At 35.9% G+C, this 15,499-nt stretch overlaps 1 protein-coding gene across 1 annotated transcript; it reads left to right on the forward strand.

Moving 5' to 3' along the window:
• Window positions 1-2,521: 2,521 nt before the first annotated feature.
• LOC132059500 (probable mitochondrial adenine nucleotide transporter BTL3) lies at window positions 2,522-11,558 on the forward strand. Its single transcript, XM_059452121.1, has 4 exons — window positions 2,522-3,157; window positions 7,210-7,513; window positions 8,920-9,387; window positions 11,191-11,558. The coding sequence occupies exons 1-4, from the start codon at window positions 2,790-2,792 to the stop codon at window positions 11,257-11,259; spliced, it is 1,209 nt and encodes a 402-aa protein (XP_059308104.1). The 5' UTR covers window positions 2,522-2,789; the 3' UTR covers window positions 11,260-11,558.
• Window positions 11,559-15,499: the final 3,941 nt, after the last annotated feature.

Genomic DNA, 15,499 nt, shown 5'->3' on the forward strand with positions numbered 1-15,499 from the left:
ATTGGAGATCTTCATCTTATTCGGCGTTGTATCTCTATTTATATTTATTTCAATTATGTAATTAAGATATGCCTAGGGCCTTGTCCCGGTAAACAGTTTAGTATTCAGACTCATGTCAGAGGTTTCATACACTAGATTAGTTCATTTATGCCATGTCAAATGTTTAGAGTCGTATAGCCAGTCTTGGCTCATTGTTTATTATATATTTTCAGACTTATAATTATTAAATCTTATGTTTTACTCTTACCATGCATGTTTATATCATATTCCGCATTAGCTCATGCCCCATGTTGATTCAGCAAGCCATGTGGTTCGCTCAGTCACATGCAGCAAGGCATCGAGTGCTGTGTTACGCCCAGGCCATGGTTCGGGGCGTGACATTATTTGGATTATAATATCTTCAATCCGAAATCATAAATCAAAACCCAAATTTTCATATTCAATCCAATGGCTCGAACGTTCATCCCTATACAATATAGATGATATGCACAACTTCCATCAAACAATACAATAGATTCACTAACTCAACACATATAGATGATATGCATGAACCAGAGTCATATGCAATGCACGTGATGCAGGCTCTCACCATAACAACATCAAAACTTGATACCTCAAACACCCATTATACACACTAACTCTAAAGGGGTGTTCGGGAGCGTGACCCATCAGAGGACAACCGCATTGTTCATATGCCCAGCACGAAACTAGATTCCATCGCGTCATCAATCATGTCAACCGGACAGCCAACCCATAATACCATCACTGCGCCTGGAATCAAATCTCATCAGGCCATAACCATAGATCTATCACATAATTTAATGGATGTGATATATAATTATGAATTTCATATGCATACATGAGGCATTTACATAGCACAAGAAAAGAATCTATGCAACTCAATTATCACAAAGTATATGAGATATTCAGAGTGATGCTTAAGCTAGCATGCAAATCAATAATGTATGAATCATATGAAATCAACCAAGGCATGCTTAATAATTATAAATACAATCAGCTAATTAAAGAGAATTTCACATAATAGCCTAAGTACTCCAACATGACATATGGTATCCGCATAGCATAGGTTCTCTTCACCTCAATGTATACGGTACCCCTTACTCTTTATCCATTCTAAGTTACTTAATTGGAAAAAGCATTCTCTCATTAGAAGTCAAGGTCTTAACTTACCTCAATCGGGGGTCGTCTAATCACATATTTGATCATGGCCAGCTCTTATTCTTTAAAATTACTAATTTTAGCTTAAGTGTTCTGAATCACTCCCGAGCCCCTCGAAACCCGACCAAACATCCAACTAAATCTAAATCATCATACGAACAAGGTAACACAAAAGATTGACTTTGGTCAACTCTTAAGTTTTAAGATTGACTTTGGTCAACTCTTAAGTTTTCTCAATTCTAGTTTTAGTTATTCTACTCCAATACGCGCCCAAGTCCCTTAGGAACCCTACCTCCCATCTCCGCAAGTCGTGAAGCACATAATGAACCTATGGGAAGTCTTATTTAGGGGAAAAGGGTTCGAATACTCCAAACATCAGGAAGACATAAACCCGCCTGAAACAACACGTGGAAGATCGAATTAGAATCTCGGATGCCAGGGTAGGCGGGGATCGGAGATGTTTCCATCGTAGTGAATTCCACATATATAATCAAGGCGGTCGGGCAGGCAGTAATTCCAATAACGTAATTTTTGAGATACATGGGATATCATCCAATCCCATTAAATGACCATGATCTCCGCCCAAGTGAGGTTTATATCATGTTTTTACGCATAAAAATTCAAGCCAGAAAGTTCTTTGAGCATCATATAAAAGTGGTACAAGTTGAGAAGTTTCACCTTTTTCACCACACTAATCTCTCCATATTTATTAAGTAAGGCTAAAGGCGAAAACTTAATTATATTTTGGTTTTTCAAAATAACAATTTTTTTTGCACATCTATTTTTAGTAATGACAACAAGTATAGTACTTCCTTCGTCTCAAATTATTTGTCGTGATTACTAAATATAGTTTCCTCAAATTATTTGTTATTTTAGAAGTTTAAGACACAATTAATAATAAGAGTAAGATAGTCAAACCCTTCCTAATTAAAAAATTTTAAGAGAAGTACATTTATTCAGTTAAATCGTCAGAACAACTACAACACACGTTTGCATAATGCAAGGTGACCTGATTAAATGACCCTCAACCAAATATAATAGATCGTCTATGCCAGTGGCGGACCTACGTTTGGGGATATGGGAGCTAAGCGCCCATTGACTTTGGCCAAATCGCTAGACAACATTCTTAAGGAATAGAATAATCCTTAAAAGGTCTATAAAATGGTCATGAGCACCCATTATAACTGTGAAATTTATACTAAAATTATTTAAGCACTCACGACCTGTAAATTCTGGATCCGCCACTGATCTATGCGTCGTGTCGGAATCGCCCATATATACATAGGGTCGTATGGGGCCACATAACTTTATTCATTTTTGTTAAGTCCCTTTGAACTAAATTCCTCGCAAATTTCGTCCTGGTTTTAACCAATTAATTATACAAGGAAACAAAGCGCAGAACCAAAAAAGCGCGGGGCGATCGAAGCAATGCAGGAGAATAAGCATCATTTCTTTGTATTTATTCTATTTTCAAATCCCCTTTTCTTCTAGTACATAATAATAATAAGCTTTATGTTCAATTGCTCCGTAGAACCCCTAAAATATGAAGCATTAATCAAGAACTTCTTTTATTTTCCCTTATCTGAGGATTTTTTCTTTAAAAAAAAAAAATGGGTAATTTGGAGATTCAATCGGATTCAAAATTAAAAGGGGTTCGATATTTGAGTTTGAAAAGTAGTGATTTGTGTATGAATTCGATTGGTTTCGATGATTTGGCTACAACAACATCGTTAGTTTCGTTGATTTCTATGGAAAATAGTTCTTCTTCTTGGCGGAGTAGAGGGATGGGAATCAATGTTAGGAGAGATAAGGGACGGTTTATGTCGGTTGCGCTTTCAGATAATAATGAGATGAATGGAGAAGCTGCTGTGGTGGAGAGTGAAGTTGGAGTGTGTGAGGAAGCTGTAGAGAAGGGTGGAGGTGCATTGAATACTACTAAGCATCTTTGGGCTGGTGCTGTTGCTGCTATGGTCTCCAGGTAAACACTAGCTTTTTCATTCTTATGCCTTCTATAAAATGTTAGGGGTTGTGCAGAGGCCAATCTAGGATTTCTAGAACATGGGTGCACCACTTAAATTAGAATCCGCTCTAGGCCCATGATCTGAGAATAGTGAGACTCTTATGTTCCATGAGTCGTGAACTGTTGTGTTAATGTGCTTAGTTCTATGCTTGACTGTCTATGGGTTAATTTCTGCTTATTTATATGCGCTAGCTAATCTTTGTAGGCCTATGATACCTACAAGTAGGTGTGTTTGTACTATTGGCTCCTTGAATTGTGATATGATGAATTTGACTTCATTCATTGACATACCATCCATTTACATACATGATTGGTTATGATGGTGAGAAAGTGATGAGAACGCGAACATCACGGCTGCCAACTCCAAGTCATGAGTCAGATAATTCTTTTCATGAACCTAGATCCCTAATCCTCTAGGTAAATAACTGAGCATTCAAACAAGTGGATCATTAAGACTTTTTGGAGCATGGGTGTTAGCCGTTAATATTATATAAATTCTAAAAAATCACATAAATACGAGGAGACCATGGGTTCACATGCCCCGAAATTTACATGTAAAATCGCCTCAGGGTGTATTAGTAATGCTGGCATTTTTTTTATTAACTGTGGTGTCCGGACCAGCTTGCGCGCACCACGACTAGTTTCACGGGATATTTGCTCCTCCCACCGGCAATAGGTACTTGGTAACTCCTGTCCACCAAGGCTAGGACAGATGGGAAGAAATCACCTAGTATTTTTTTGTCTCTGCTAGGATTTGAATCTGAGAACTCATGGTTCTCAATCCACTTCATTGACCACTAAGCCACACCCTTGGATGCTATCTTTGGCATTATTTTTTGTCAATTGTTTGGTTTGTCGTATTAAATAACATGCAGTGCATAATTTCTATAAAGAGTAATGAATAGGGTGTACTAGAATAGGAATAGTACTTGTATTGTTAATGGGCAAAATACCTCAAATGACCCCTTAACTATACCCGAAAAGTCGAGTTCACACTCAAACTAATCGGGCGACCTATTACCCCCTAACACAGTTAAAGAGTGAATTTATTTACCCCTGATACATCTATAACCACTTGCACATGGGAAGGTGTTACGCACTTGCCCGCCACGTCGGCACCACGTTAGTGCCACATCAGAAATTTTCTAATTTTTATATTCTTTTCATTTTCCTTTTTGATTTTTCTTTTATTAATTATATTTTACACTACTTAATTCTTAATTGACCATTAAAATCCCCCAATAATTATATCTTCTTCGTCACTAAACAACCCCACCCACCGGAAACACCATATCTGCCACCACCGAAGCCACCATTACCCACCTCCTTCTTCCCCAAAAACCACCACAACAAATACCCAAAAATCTGTGCCGATTGCATTGCAACGAGAAAATCACATAGCAACTCGATTTCTTGGTTTTGCAATAATTTTTTCTGGATATTTGTGTTCGATGGGTGTTGAAATAGGTGGTGGTGGACGTGGTGTTGTGATTTTTGGTGCAGCAGCAGATTCAGTTTCCATCTGGTTCACCACACTTGCCTTTCTTCCCTTTTTATCTTCTCTCTCTTCCCCCACTCGCTCTTCCTCTATTTTTTTTCCCACTCAATCAACTATATATAGCAGTTCTAAACAAGTTTGCAGGAAGTTTCCGTTTGGCCCACCACACTTCACTTTCGATTTGGTCGATCAATGGAGTCATCGGCGATGAGGGGTGAGGGGTTTAGAGGGGTGGTGAAATTTATGGTGGGTTTGATGAGAAAAAATGGATTCACGACGAAATTAAGTTGTAGAGAAGTGTGATGAGAAAAAAAAATGAAGTAGAAGATGATGGAAGATGGGGCTTGAAGAAGAAGAGGCCTGGGGTGGGGGATGGAGGTCGTGCTCGTCGGAGCTCTCGGGGGGTTGGGGGGGGGGGGGGTAATGAAGAAGAAAGGGATGAGTGGGGGTGGGGTTAAAAAAATCTAAATCTTGCAATAAAAAAAAGAAAGAAAAATGAATAATTACTCAAAATGCGCTTCTTTTTTAACTTGTTTTTATATTTTGTGCCTTATCAGCTCTAAAGGGGTAAATAAATTCACTTTTTGATTGTGCAGGGGTTAATAGGTCGCCTGATTAGTTTGTGTGAATACGACTTTTCGGGTATAGTTTAGGGGTCATTTGATGTATTTTGTCATTATTAATGACATGATTTACTATGTATAAGAATAAGTATTGAAGTTATACGCAGGTTGAAAACACTACCAAACAATGAATTAAATAATATCAAAGCTAGTACCAGTATTATTTTCTCTAATACATCCTACCAAACGATGCCTTAGTATTATTGTTTCCCCTGGGGCTATTTAAAAGGTAGTACAGTGGGGGATGTGTGGTATCCCCACATCACGGGGTTAGACTCCTGGGTGGTGAACCTAGTCTGGTATTTAAGTGCAGAAGGGTAGAGTTGTGTGCAGTGCAGGCCCTTTAGGAACTGAATTTTGAAACTGGAAACAGTGAATTTCCCCCAAAAAAACTGTTTAGTTTTGTTTGTCAATTAGACAAATTTAAATGGCTTTTTGTGGTAAGGTACAGTTTCAGTAAGTTAGTAGTAGCAACTAATCAATCAACTAGACCTCAATCCCAAATTCGTTGGTGGTCAGCTTTTTGAATCATCTACGTCCTTTCTCCTCTATACAGAGGATGTATCTTCAAATATTCACACTGCTTATGACCAATAGATTTCCGCTTGCTTTGGCTTACTGATAGCAATTTTTGTTATTTGAGTTGGAATGACGAATAGCTAGTCTTTATACCGTGAAATTATACACTCAGTAGTTTGCTCTATATTTTTAGTATTATTGGGATATCAAGGTACTTGATTTAAGATGAAAAAGTAGAGATGTTAGATTCTAAACTTTTGAAGTTGTTCGACATGGTTGATGAATGTTTAATTGCATAGGTATGAAAATACTTGTTGAATCTCTTCTTTGTTGGGTAATACATTTGGTATGAGAGGCGATGTTACCTGGTGTAGGAGCATTAACTAGTACTCCCTCCGTTCACTTTTACTTGTCCACTATACTAAAAATTTAAAATTTTCATTTTTACTTGTCCACTTTAGCATATCAAGAAAAGACAAACTTTTTTTTTTTTTTTCTTGTTTTACCCTTAACATTAATTTCTCATTTCCAAGTCATTCTCCAAGTCCAATGAGACTATACACCAATTAATATGGGTATTATGGTAAAATATATACTTCATTTATTAATTCTTAAGGGGCGTGCAAAGTCAAAAGTGGACAAGTAAAAGTGAACGGAGGGAGTAGTAAACAATAGGAGCGTGAGAAGTGGCAAACGAAAACTGATTTTGAAGATTGGCTAACCCTTCGTTATACATGAAAATGTGGGACCCTTTTCCATGGTTAATATTGGTGGCTTCTCCAGTGCCGTGTCTATTCTTTCTTATAGTTTGACTCTTTTCTCAATTCTGCTTTGTTCCTTTGAGGACATCATTTTGTGTATGTCAGTGGTTCATACAGAAAGTAAGAAATCTAACTTACTAAAGAGCACCAAGTGTCCCAGATAGGAAGGTTTAAATTTAAAATATCATCTGCTATTAGCCTATTAAAAAGAAAAAATAGCCTATTAAAAAGAAAAAAAATTATCACCTAGTGTGTAACCATAGAGCTTGAAACTGAGGTCTGTGTCTTCCAATTCTAGTTTGGCATGGTTGTTTTGCCCTTTTGTTGAAAATGGATCTTTACATGTCCGTGCCTGATCCAGAACATATTTTATGCATTTTGGGATGAGAATATCTTTCACATATTTACATGCTACTTGTGAGTTGTGGATAGTTCTACTGACTAATACAATACAAACCCTAGTATTACTTATGTTGGAGCTTTGTACACTTTTAGCATTGAAATGGAACCTGTTCCCTATTACCGTAAATGTAATCTGCAATTTGTTTATTCTTCGTTGATTTTGTGACCTTTGTCTATGTATTAATATCTGAACTGATATTGTTCCAGAACTTTTGTTGCTCCACTGGAGAGACTAAAGCTGGAATATATAGTTCGTGGTGAGCAGAAGCATCTTTTTGAGCTCATCAAGACAATTGCTGTTACTCAAGGGATCAAGGGATTTTGGAAGGGGAATTCTGTGAATATTCTACGAACAGCTCCATTTAAGGCTATCAACTTCTACTCTTATGAAAAATACAGGGATCATCTACTCAAAATAACTAGTAATGGGGAGGCAACTAATATTGAGAGGTTTATTGCTGGTGCAGCTGCAGGAATTACAGCTACTGTGCTCTGCATACCTATGGACACTGTGAGTGATAGATTCTTCATGGTTTTCTGTTTTGTTTTCTTGATCCCTTGCACTGAGTATGTCAATTTCTAGGCTAAGTTGGTTACATATCTTTGTATGATAATGCTTCGTAAGGGAAGTGGAGGGGTATAAGTGGACGCTATCAAGTTGGTACTACAGAGAAAACATTGTCCCTGTTATATGTATGTCCCAAGGGTGCAACTAGCTCTGGGATAGCTTTGATTCAAGACTTAGGTTGATTGTTACTACTTTTTTATTGTAGAAACCCTCTTAAATTTAGCATTAGTGCTTCAAGATAAACCACATTATCAGAATGCTTTAGTTGGCACTTAATTTCTTCAAGCGGCACCATCTGTCTATATTATGCAAAGTTTGTCCTCTCTCTTCCTTTCTCTTCATGATCATGCTACTTTTATCTTAACTCCGGAAAAGTTTGATAGTCATAGCTTGTTATATGTGTGACCGTGTTGAAATGGAGCACACATTGGTTTTGATTGTTACCCTATTCTTGAGTTGAAAATTGTTGGCAATTAATGCTTGGAATTTGCTCTTAATTTGGTGTCTTCAGCAATTTCTACCGGTCCTTCTTTTCTGCATTCTCAATTTAACGCACTCATTTTGTTAGATGATATCATGTCTATGGTATTTAAAGGGAAAAAAACTAGATTAGATGCTACTCCCTTTGTCCCAATTTATGTGGCGCCCTTTCCTTTTTAGTTTGTTCGAAAAAGAATGTCACCTTTCTATAATTAGAAACGACTTAACTTTAAAATTCCCTTTTTACCCTTAATCAAATGATCTACAGCCACACAAATATTTAAAGTTTGTTTAAGACTACAAATTTGAAAAGTCGTGCCAAGTCAAACGCTGCCACATAAATTGGGACGCAGGGAGTATTTTCCAAGCCCTGGATATTATTCTACATAATTGACTTGGGTTGACATCTAGGAACTATTGAACTTAGAAATATAATTTTGATGCTCAATGAAGCTTCAGATACATCATTGATTTGGATGAGATATGGTAAGTAATGGAGTTAGACAATGTATGTTCGAAGCTCTACCAAATTTCAATGGTATGCATAATTGGCTGAATCATTTTCTGATAATTTTCTGTGAAGTGCAAAATAGGGTTCAGTTTATCTTGATAGAAATATAAATTCAATTGATTGAATTACTAGACAACGTTGTTCTTCCCTTTATAGATAAGCGTGCCATTGTGCTGTAAATGTTCCTCTACCTTTCTCTTTTCCCAAGTCTATACTGTAGTTTTTAATTTGCTTACCGATTCGTGCAGTTTTCTGCTTTTCCGTTTTATACATTCACAAAATATTTCAAGTTTTACCATTTTTTAATGATCATAAAAATGTTTCTTATCTTTTATCGTGGAAAATATCAATTTTTCAGATTAGGACAGTAATGGTTGCACCTGGGGGAGAAGCCTTGGGGGGTTTAATTGGTACAACGCGGCATATGATTCAGACAGAGGGGTTTTTCTCTCTTTACAAGGGCCTAGTACCCTCGATCATAAGCATGGCACCTTCAGGTGCAGTTTTCTATGGAGTTTATGATATATTAAAATCAGCTTATTTGCACTCACCGGAAGGGAGGAAAAGACTAGAAAAGATGAAACAACAAGGTGAACAGTTGAATGCCCTGGATCAACTGGAGTTGGGCACAGTTAGAACTTTGGTATATGGGGCAATTGCTGGTGCTTGTGCAGAAGCTGCTACATATCCTTTTGAAGTTGTGAGGAGACAGCTTCAGTTGCAGGTCCGTGCAACTAAGATGAGTACACTGGCTACTAGCCTGAAGATAGTTGAGCAAGGCGGTATCCCTGCGCTCTATGCTGGATTGACTCCCAGCTTATTACAGGTAAGTTAACGAAGCATTTTCTTGACTGTAGACTGTAGTTTCCGTTATACATAACAACAATATACCCATTGTATCCACACAGGTGGGGTCTGGGGAGGGTGAGTGTACGCAGACCTTACCCCTACCTCGTGGAGATAGAGAGAGGCTGTTTCTGAAAGACCCTCGGCTCAAGTAACGCATAACAAAGCAGTTTGAGAAAGAAATTACAGAAGTAAATAAGGCATAGCAAATAAGACATAACGTTTGATGCCACAATTCAGCAAAAGACGGGACCATATATACAGCCTACAAGTACTTTAGATGATTCAGATAACATCCATACTGCTCAATTGTTTAATAAATTCATCAGCAATCACCCCTAGCAACAACGAAATTAGCCATATCCCACTTGAGTCTGCATATACTGATATGTGAAAAATCAAAACTTTAAACCAATGTACTCCTCCATTTCATTAAACAAAAAACAAAGAAACTCTTTACCTAAAAACATCACACCATATAACATGAAAACCCAACACCACAAATATTCAAATATAACGGATTACCCTAAACATCACTTGTTGAACATACAATACAACCTGTACATGCTTAATTTCTACTAAGATCAACTATAAAATCAATAAAAAAAATATACAAAGGAAAACCCTACACGAGATGGAAAAAAATACAAATAAGTAAATAAACTCTCACCAGTTGATCAAATCAAAAGCTTTCACCAAACAAAACCCGAACAATTTTCCAAATGATAACAATTAGACCAGAAAACAACATATTCATAATTAAAAGTTCCAATAAAAGAAAAAATCAAGAAATGAATAATAATGAAATACCTTAAAGCAAAAGAGATAATCAGAGAAATCGAGAGGATTAGAGATAGAGAGATTGGAGGGTGGGGGCTCAAAGGGGGAAAATGAAAGGCAAGAGAGAACTATTTATTTTTTTGTATTATTTTTTTTTTTTAGGACTGTCTTTCTGTAACAACCCTTGAAGATTAGTTAATAAATATACCAGTTCTCTCTTTTGTGGAAAGTGAGTATACACAGATCTTGTGATATGATGTATCCAATTTCATTGTACCGTTAACTTGGTAGGTAGATTTGTCCAAAAAAATACGAAAATTTGTCAAGCGACTACCATCCCAGTGTACATTCACTTCATTGGGATTTCAACAACTAAGTCTGCTTGCAATGCCTCAAGGTCTAATAGCATCATTGTTCTGGTAAGTCCAGTTGTTCAGGTTGTTGGGGCTCTCTTACAGAAGGGAAGTTAGGTATGAAGAATTGGAACTTGGAACTTGTATCACTTTAAATGTTGAGTTTTTATGACCCCAGGCTCTGGTTTAGTGGTAAGAGCACGTGTGATGTGTGAGTTGGGCCACGTCACAAGTTTGAACCCTGCCACAGGCAAAAGTCTAGTATTTTAATGGAGAATTGGGGTGGGGGTGTTATCGACAGAGTTTCGAACCATGCACCATATGCTCTTATTTTTTGATAAACTTGTCTTTAGATTCTAATGTTCATTCTCTGTTGTCTTTGCATCAAGTACTAGCTATGTTGCTTGGACTCTCAAAAAATGCACCCAAGACGCACCCGGCGGCATATTTGAAGAGTCCGGACAAAATAGAAAACTAGGTTACCTACTATCTGTTTGATTCTTTACATCTGCTAACGTTGTGCATACAACTTCGCGCTCTGGCTTCTTTACCATTTTTATTGCACAAATCTCTTTGTTCTGTTTATTTTACTCGCTAATAAGATATGGAACTCTATATTGACATGTCCTCTTTAAATTTGTATCCTTCAGGTTTTACCATCAGCTGCAATTAGTTACTTCGTCTACGAATTTATGAAGATAGTTTTGAAAGTGGAGTAAATATGAGATTGGGGTTCCTCAAGGCCATTCCTGGTGAGAACTACAAGTCGACGCTAACAAGTGGTATGCAATTTAACCATAAGGCGAATTTTGGCTCTTGTTTTACATAGTCTGAACAGGGGTAGGTAATAATACATGTTATATAGGAAGAGTTGTAAAGAACGTTTCCCAGTTATTGAGCTTTCCCTTGTCAGCTTTTCATGGGGAATTAGTGGAGCTATATCTTTTTTCGTTTTGCGTCTCCATCAAAGCAAAAGTTGATACAAAATGAAACGTTTTGGCTTGAATTAGCTTGGTTACTATAAGTATCGGAAGCCTGTAAATGATAGGGGAAAGAGTCTTCGTTTACTTTTCTTTTTTCTCTTAATTATTTAGTAGCTTACTTTTGTGGCAAACACCACTTTCCCCCTTCTTCATGTGCATGGTCCAAAGCGATCTTTTCCAGGTGACAATTTATTAGTACTAGTTTTACTGAAGAACGATACTAATGGATATGCCTTTTGAGTTCTTGGGAAAAAAGGAACAGACAATTACCTTTCTAGGCCGGCCAAAAACATAATAGCCAGGAAATGTGTATATTTTGGCTAGCATCCGTAATTAGTTTTGGCCAACGGACAAAAATGAAAAAAGCCCAAAAAGAAATTGCTACGTGCAGTACCAAGTGGCAACATTCCAAGTTACTTGCCACTGATGAGTGCCAAATGAAGTCATAATTATTTTGTTCTGGTTAAAGGTTGGATTTTCTAAAAAGCGAGCGACCACAGTGAATAACAGAAGGCTGGGTTTTATCATTTGTGTTTATAATATTTGCTCTACTTTTTTTTTTTTTTATTTGGTTTGTAACTTTGTATAATGCGTGTTATACAAGTGAGATGAGGGGTTAAATCCCTTACTAAACGTTGTGGAAAAGAATTAAGGGGAAATTTCATAAATATACGATTGGGTCACTTACATTGCAAAAGAAATAGCTCAAAACTTATATTGCAAAGCTCTAACCCAAAACTCCCCTCTTTCTCCACTGACGACTTCTTTTTCGTTTTTTTTTTTTTTGTAGTGGCCACTGCCTCCTTTTTTTTTTGGGTTATTATTATTTTTTTTTAATTTTTTTAATAGAGTATTATAATTCATATACTCTTATACACCCATATACACTCATCTACAATATTATACAACATTATAATCCATATACTCATATACAATATTATGCACTCATATACAATATTATACAAAAATTATAATCCATATACCCATATACATTTATATACACCTATATACAAATATTATACACCATATACAATATTATAATCCTTATATCCATATACATCCGTATGCAATATTATACATCCATATACATTCATATACAATACTATACACCCGTATACAATATTATACAATATTATAACTCATATATCCATATGCATCCATATACAATATTATACAATATAATACACCCATATACAATATTATAACCCATATACACTCATATACACCCATACATAGTCATAGCCGGAGTTCCGTTCCCATATACAACGACATACAATATTATACACTCATATACACGCATATACAATCATCGCCGGAGTTCCTTTCTCCGACGAACTCCAACACCACCACTAGAACCAACTGTTCAAACATCAAAGATCCGGCGTGACAGAGGGAGAGGGGAAATAAAAAAAATTAAAACAAAATTAAAAAAAAAAATTAAAGATCTGGCGTGACAGAGGGAAATGGGAAATTTAAAAAAATTAAAAAAAAAAAAGTAAAAAACAAAAAAAAAATTATAACAAAAATTTAAAAAAAAATTAAAAAATAATAATAAAAAAATTAAAATTAAAATTAAAAAAAAAAAGCGGTGGCGAACTCCAAAAAAAAAATTAAAAAAAAAAATGAAAAGGAAGGAGGCCGTGGAGAGGGGGGGGGGGGGAAGAGGGGATGAGTCATTTTTTGACAAGTAATTTTTGTTTAAAGCGGAATATGGAGTTCTTGTGGCAAGAAACTCAAATATGGGCTAAATTTGGTAGCATTAGTACCCAATTGATGCGAGTGTAATTATCTCAAGAATTAAAGCTATATTACTACTATATATAAAGGACAACAAAAGGGCTTTTGTAGTCCTCACAAAACTTTCTCAAAAAATGTCAAACTTTTTAATTAATTACTTTTAGGTCCTAAACGTATTTTTTAAAGTCAAATTTATTTTTTTGTTCTTACGGTCTACTCTTTAAAAGTTGTCGAACATTCTACCTTATTTACCTATTTTTTATCCGGTACTCGTATTGGAACTCGCCTAATATAGATTCGTGTCGCATAGGACCCAATCGGGGGAAGTGCTCCCTACCTAGAATTTTTTCATACCCAGGCTCCAACCCGAGACCCCTGGTTAAGAGAGAAACAGCCTATCCACTGCACTTTATTTTTCCTATTGCTTTCTTCTATTGATCTTATCTATTAACCTACAAAATAATCATTTCTTCGCTAGATGTTCTTGCTTCTTGTTGCTCTTTGTTTTCCTCGTTTTCATTTGTTGCTTATTCTATATTTTTACATGTAAGCATTTCTTTTACTTTATATTTGTATTATGAAACTTGAGAATTTCTGAAAATTCCTTTACGTTAATGAGCTCATATGTGTTTACCAAGATTAGTACAAAAATGATTTTTAGATAGTTTTAAAAATTATTAAATGATGCCATATAATGTTAAAATAAAGACAATATTATCATTTAAGATCAAATTATCTTTAAAATTTCTTGTTTGGTTAACTAAAATTAATCTTTTAAACACAAAATGAATTTGAAGTAAGGCGGAATTAGAGTGTCAGCTACCGATTTGCTCGGATTCGATAGCACTTTAGTCAAAATTCTGTATTTGTCTTAAAAGTTCATTAAATATGTAAAAATTATTAATTTAGAACTAAATAACTTAAAAATTTAGGATTCGAAACTCATATATTTCAAATTATGGCTCCGCATTTAATTTGAAGTAAATAATTTCATCAAAATGAAAGTTAAGATATTAAAGGAGTGGAATGAAAGTTTTGCTTTTATATATTGAAAATATACTTATTTGAAGTTTAATTATCATTTTTTTGCGCGGATTGCCCTTCTTTTAGGGTGGTCTTTAAATTTTGCCCCTCATATTTGTGGTCTTTAAATTTTGTCCCCCATATTGTTGGTCTTTAATTTTTGCCCTTCGCGTTGCAACCCTGAGCTTCGCGCAGAAACTATGAGGTTTTGTGTTTGAACCCCCGCTCAGCATAAATTTTTTTTAAAAAATAATCGCAAGGCAAGATTTGGGTTGCGTGTATGCCGGACCCGGCATACTCACGCCTTATGGGCAGACTTGGCATAAGTATGCCGGGTCCGACATAACTTTGGTTATTCCTTAACAAGTGTATGCCGGGTCCGGCATACTTATCGACAGACTTTTAGGTAAGCCTTAACTAAAAGTCTTTTCCTAATTATGCCTTATGGGGCAGACTTTTAGTTAAGACATAACTAAAAGTATGCCACATCGCTATAACTTTCCTTAAGACATAGACTTTGCCTTATAAGGCAAACTTTTAGTTATGTCTTAAGGAAAAGTTCCGTCTTATGGGCATACTTTTGGTTATGCCTTATAGAATGAACTTTTAGTTAAGGCATAACTAAAAGTATGCCTAAAAAGAGACTTTTCCTTAAGGCATAAAATTTGCCTTATAAGGCGGAACTTATAGTTATGCCGGGTCCGGCATAACTTTAGTTGTTCCTTAAGAAAAATTCCGCCCTATGGGGCATACTTTTAGTTATGTCTTATGGGGTAAGGCATAACTAAAAGTTTACCTTGGAAAGTAAAAAAAAAAAAAAAAAATATATATATATATATATATATATGCCTCAAGGCAAAGTCTGCCCCTATCGGCATACTTTTGATTAAACATAACTAAAATTCTGCCAGTGAGAGCATAGCAAAATTTAAACTCTGTCTTGCGAATTTTTTTAAATTTTTGACTGAATAGGAATTCGAACCTGGAACCCATGAATTTTAGCCGAAGGGCAAAATTTAAAGATTACAAATATGAGGGGCAAAATTTAAAGACCCGAAAAGAAGGTCTGCGAATTGCCCTTTAATTATTACCAACATAAATTACATTTCTTTAATTAAAATATTATTGGGCCCGAACTTAGCACAAGCCTCATGAAACTAGTTACATTTAAACGAACACTCGGGAAAGGCTTTCCATTTTTTTGCGCAGATTGCCC

The sequence above is a fragment of the Lycium ferocissimum genome, chromosome 6 (genome assembly GCF_029784015.1).
Source record: "Lycium ferocissimum isolate CSIRO_LF1 chromosome 6, AGI_CSIRO_Lferr_CH_V1, whole genome shotgun sequence".
NCBI classification, from domain to species: Eukaryota; Viridiplantae; Streptophyta; class Magnoliopsida; order Solanales; family Solanaceae; genus Lycium; species Lycium ferocissimum.

What these genes read in the sequence shown, in the direction of transcription:
- LOC132059500 (XM_059452121.1), top strand. Translation starts at nt 2,790, where the DNA reads ATGGGTAATTTGGAGATTCAATCGGATTCAAAATTAAAAGGGGTTCGA. An exon ending in TCTGCATACCTATGGACACT is followed by an intron (nt 7,514 to 8,919) that starts GTGAGTGATAGA and finishes TCAATTTTTCAG; the next exon opens with ATTAGGACAGTAATGGTTGC. An exon ending in TGACTCCCAGCTTATTACAG is followed by an intron (nt 9,388 to 11,190) that starts GTAAGTTAACGA and finishes TGTATCCTTCAG; the next exon opens with GTTTTACCATCAGCTGCAAT.